General features: G+C 50.8%; 1 protein-coding gene across 1 annotated transcript in view; it reads left to right on the top strand.

Annotated features, from left to right (window-relative positions):
* PTDSS2 (phosphatidylserine synthase 2) overlaps positions 1-4,521 on the top strand; it is a 64,837-nt gene that overhangs the window by 31,367 nt on the left and 28,949 nt on the right. The window contains exon 4 of the mRNA XM_035893055.1: positions 4,332-4,414. Within this exon, the coding sequence (XP_035748948.1) occupies positions 4,332-4,414 (83 nt within the window). The remainder of the gene's footprint in view (positions 1-4,331; positions 4,415-4,521) is intronic.

Raw genomic sequence — 4,521 nt, 5'->3', positions numbered from 1 at the left:
AGGACATGGACCTGTTGGAGCGGGGCCAGAGGAGGGCTACTAAAATGATCCGAGGGCTGGAGCCCCTCTGCTATGAGGCCAGGCTGGGAGAGTTGGGGGTGTTCAGCCTGGAGAAGAGAAGGCTGCGGGCAGAGCTGAGTGCGGCCTTTCAGTACCTAAAGGGGGCCTATAGGAAAGGTGGGGAAAATCTTTTTAGTAGGGCCAGCTGTGACAAGACAAGGGGTAATGGTTTCAAACTAAACCAGGGTAGGTTTAGACTAGATATAAGGAAGAAATTCTTTCCAATAATGGTGGTGAAACACTGGAACAGGTTGCCCAGAGAGGGGGTGGAGGCCCCATCCCTGGGAACATTCCAGGCCAGGTTGGATGAGGCTCTGAGCAACGTGATCTGGTTAGCGGTGTCCCTGCTCCTGCAGGGGGGTTGGGCTAGATGACCCCTAGGGGTCCCTTCCAACCCAAAACATTCTATGATTCTAAGATGCTGTTCTACACTAGTTTTTGGCAATAACTGATCGCTGCTCAGCCATGGTAACAAATGTAGGGGAGGGTGTATTTGCAAGCCGATGTTCTCCAGCTCCCGTTGCTGGACGCCCCCAGAGAAGGCAGGGTAAGGAGGAGGCTCGACCTCCGAGTGCCAGTTCTGCAGCTTGGGCTACCACCGCGGCGATTGTACCAGTCACGCGACTGTAGCTACAGCCAGCCCAGGCCGTTAAAAGCCCAGAACAAAGGACGATACACAGATGCTCAGACAAGCATCCTTGTCTTGTGCCTCCAAATCAACTCCTAAAGGAACACCAGCAGTAGCTTGTTTGGGCTGCTGCGGCTGTTGCTGTGTCCTCCCTTTCTTATTCGGTGAGGTGCTGAAAGTATTTTGGTAGGCACGCTTTACTATTTAGCATCTTCCTGCCCTGCAGTGGGAAAATGTGTGAGCCATGTGTCCTTCCTGGCTGCCCGCGGGGGGAGTTGAAGAGCTCCCCCCCTCTCAAATCCTAGGGAAGTTCTTACCTGCAGGCATGGGGAACCAGCGGGCCGAGCTGCTGGTTAGGCTTTGAGAGCTTCATAAGCAGGCACTGTGATGATGATGATGATGATAAGGGGGGAAAATTTAGTTACCACAGGGCGGGGGGGAAATGGAGCTGGTGTGGTTATTGTGGAAATGAGTGATTTTCTTCAAAACTTCCCCTGGTGAACTTGCACTACCATGATACAGCTGGAACTCTGCCTTCTTTACTGGCATGGCTGCTGCTTGGCTGAGAGTGCCTTTCAGAAAAAGGGACACAACTGTAAGTTCCCCTGGTGATTTATGCAGGTCACCTCCAGCTTTGGGGAAATTACCCTCCCAAGGCCTGAAGCGACGATCTCGACCGCCTTGGCCAAGGGGTGGGTGGTGTTACACGGCACAAGGTGCCGACTGAGCACAAAAGGGACACAACTGTAAGTTCCCCTGGTGATTTATGCAGGTCACCTCCAGCCTTGGGGAAATTACCCTCCCAAGGCCTGAAGCGATGATCTCGGCCGCCTTGGCCAAAGGGTGGGTGGTGTTACACGGCGCAAGGTGCCGACTGAGCACTTCAGAGCCTGATTCTGTGATTCTGTGACTGCTCTGTGTAACTGTACCTCTGCAGTCTGGGTATTCCCAGCCACAGGCTGGTGGCCAAAACGCAGAATAGTCTCATTATTTGGAAATTTTATTATTTAATATAACATTAATATTTATATAATTTAATATTACTATTTCTATAATAATAATTATTCATTAGCTGGAAACTTTTTTGGCATCTTCACCTCTGGACGTCATGTGGAGCAATCTGTTTGCTGTTTCCATCGGTAGCTGATTCCGTTGTGCTTCCCAGTGCCATGAAGCCAGCAAAAGGACTGAGCCACATCTGTTAAAGAAAAATTATTTTTGTTTTCAGGGAGCACAAACGTTTTGTACTCGGAGATGAATGTCACAAAAGAGTTTCCGTAAATCCTTTTGTTTTCACAGAATCACACACAATCCCAGAATGGCAAGGGCTGGAAGGGACCTCGGGAGATCATCCAGTCCAACCCCCCTGCAAAAGCAGGTTCTCCTAGAGCATGTTACACAGGACTTCATCCAGGCAGGCTTTGAATATCTCCAGAGAAGGAGACTCCACAGCCTCCCTGGGCAGCCTGGGCCAGGGCTCCGTCACCCTCAAAGTCAAGAAGTTTTTCCTCATATTCAACTGAAACCTCTTATGTCTCAGTTTGTGCCCATTGCCCCTTGTCTTGGCGCTGGGCACCACTGCAAAGAGTCTGGCTCCGTCCTCGTGACCCTCATCCTTGACATATTTGTACTTGTTGATGAGATCCCCTCTCAGCCTTCTCTTCTCCAGGCTGAACAAGCCCAGCTCCCTCAGCCTTTCCTCATAGGGGAGATGCTCCAGTCCCCCCATCATCCGAGTTGCCCTCCTCTGGACTCTTTCTAGGAGTTCCTCATCTTTCTTGAACCGGGGAGCCCAGAACTGGACCCAGTGCTCCAGGTGGGGTCTCAGCAGGGCCGAGCAGAGGGGGAGGAGAACCTCCCTCGCCCTGCTGGCCACGCTCCTCTTCATGCACCCCAGGGTGCCATTGGCCTTCTTGGCAACAAGGGCACACTGCCCTTTTTTCTGTTTTAAAGGACATTTTTGAAATGTTTGAAGTATGAATCCTGTTGCTTCTGCTGTGTAACGTTTTCTCCATAGAAGCAAAATTATTAGGTGCTTTCTCTGGCTCCAGCAAACGGAGCCATTTTATTTGCAGTCAGGGGTGGCATCGTTTGCTGCAAACGTGGCTGTCCCTTGCCCTGCCGTGTAGCAAGGTGTTTCTCAACTCTCCGTCCCTTCAGCCAGCTCGGGACCAGGCAATAAGAGAGGAGGGAAGTTCTGTTGGAGGTTCAGATGTAGAAAAAAGAGCAGTTCTGGACTGCGCTGTCGCCTTTCATCCATTCAGCCTCAAGGAACGTGCCCAGGTATAGACCATGGGGCCTCATCTTCATGAAAAACAAGCTGTGGCCCCCGAAAGAGAAACGCGTTTATTCACGTGGGATGTTTAAAGTCTCGATTACGTAAAATCTCGGGAGAATCCTAAGTCGATGTTAGGTACTTTGGAATGAAAATGCCAGACCTCCCGCACCTCAGCCGCCCCTTGGTTCCTTCGGGTCTGTTCCACATGCTCAAGGAGCGGTGTTCCCAACGGCAAGGGGCAGGCGTTGGTTTTCTTTGAGTTGCAAAGCAAAGCCTTGTGGAAAACCTACTGCAGGTAATTAGCAGGTTTGAAAGCCTGGGTCCTGTGTGTCGCTTGCTGCGTTTGCTGTTTGCTCAGTCAGGAGCTCTTCCAGGAGCCCTCAGCCTGCCCCTACGGGCTCAGTTCCCGTCAGCTTAAGCTGAGGGTTTAGCCTTACCCCGGGGCTGCTGTGCTCCTTCCCCGGGGAGTGGTGAGCCGAGCAGGCTGAGCAGGAGCTGCTTTTTCCCTCGGTTGGTTTTCGGCCGGGTCCGTCCTTGCACCACCTCGTTCCGGTAGCCTGGAAGGAGGCGGACGGCAGGACTCTGGCAGCCCTTGTTTAGGCCTTTCCTTGCTGGGGATAAGAAAACTGTGCTGGTCTGGGCTGAGGGTATTGGGATGAGGCTGTGGGTCTTTGGTACGCTTGGGCTCGTGGTCTGTAATTATTTTTTCCTTTAATGCCTGTTACCTTCTGTTAGGCTCTGTATTATGGTTCCAGCTTCTGAAATAGCACCAGTGCTGGTTTGGCCTTACAAGCTCCTCCTTGTCTTTAGCTGACAAAGAACGCGCTCTGGAGCGGTGACAAGTCCAACAGGTCATTTCTAAGTTTCATGGAAATTTTACTGGAGCAGCAAGAAGCGCTCTGACTTAGCTTTCTCGCTGCTGACTTGGAAGGGTCTTTCTGACCAAGTGGGCATAAAAGCTTCTCCAAGACCTAGGGGCCGCTTGCTTCCTGCGCATCTCGTGACCATCACGGGGCCCAAGGAATTGCTTTGGTTTCACTGGGCGAGTGCTCAGCCAGATCAGGCTCCTCTGGCTGGCCGGACGTGAGGAAATGGTAGTGGAATGGAAGGGGTGGAAGAGTGCTGATAATGGAGAAAGGGAGGAAGCTTTGGGGCTGGAGGCAGTCTGTCACGAAACCGTGCCTAAAAATGTAGGGATTTATACCCCTTTCCCCGAAAGAGAGATAACCTCCAGAAGGCATCTCTTTGATTGACGTGTTTAGTAGTTAAGAAACAGAGCAGATGTTTTTTACATCAGAATATAATTTACAGTTTAATTAGGAAGATGGTGCAATATAAACACTTGGATCTGTTTTTCACTTGCAGAGGTATTGTCGCCAGTATTTTGGTTTTCCTGTGTTTCGGAGTTACACAAGCTAAAGATGGACCATTTTCAAGACCTCATCCAGGTAATTTCAGTTGCTTAAGTCACTCAAATATTTCTGATAAGTCACATGGTTTGTGGTCAACGTAAATACTTGCGTGGCTTGCAGAGAAGGTAAGTCCTCGTGGCCAT

Source organism: Egretta garzetta, unplaced genomic scaffold, assembly GCF_000687185.1.
Source record: "Egretta garzetta isolate BGI_Z169 unplaced genomic scaffold, ASM68718v1 scaffold904, whole genome shotgun sequence".
Taxonomy (NCBI): domain Eukaryota; kingdom Metazoa; phylum Chordata; class Aves; order Pelecaniformes; family Ardeidae; genus Egretta; species Egretta garzetta.
This window is presented reverse-complemented; position numbering and strand designations above follow the sequence as displayed.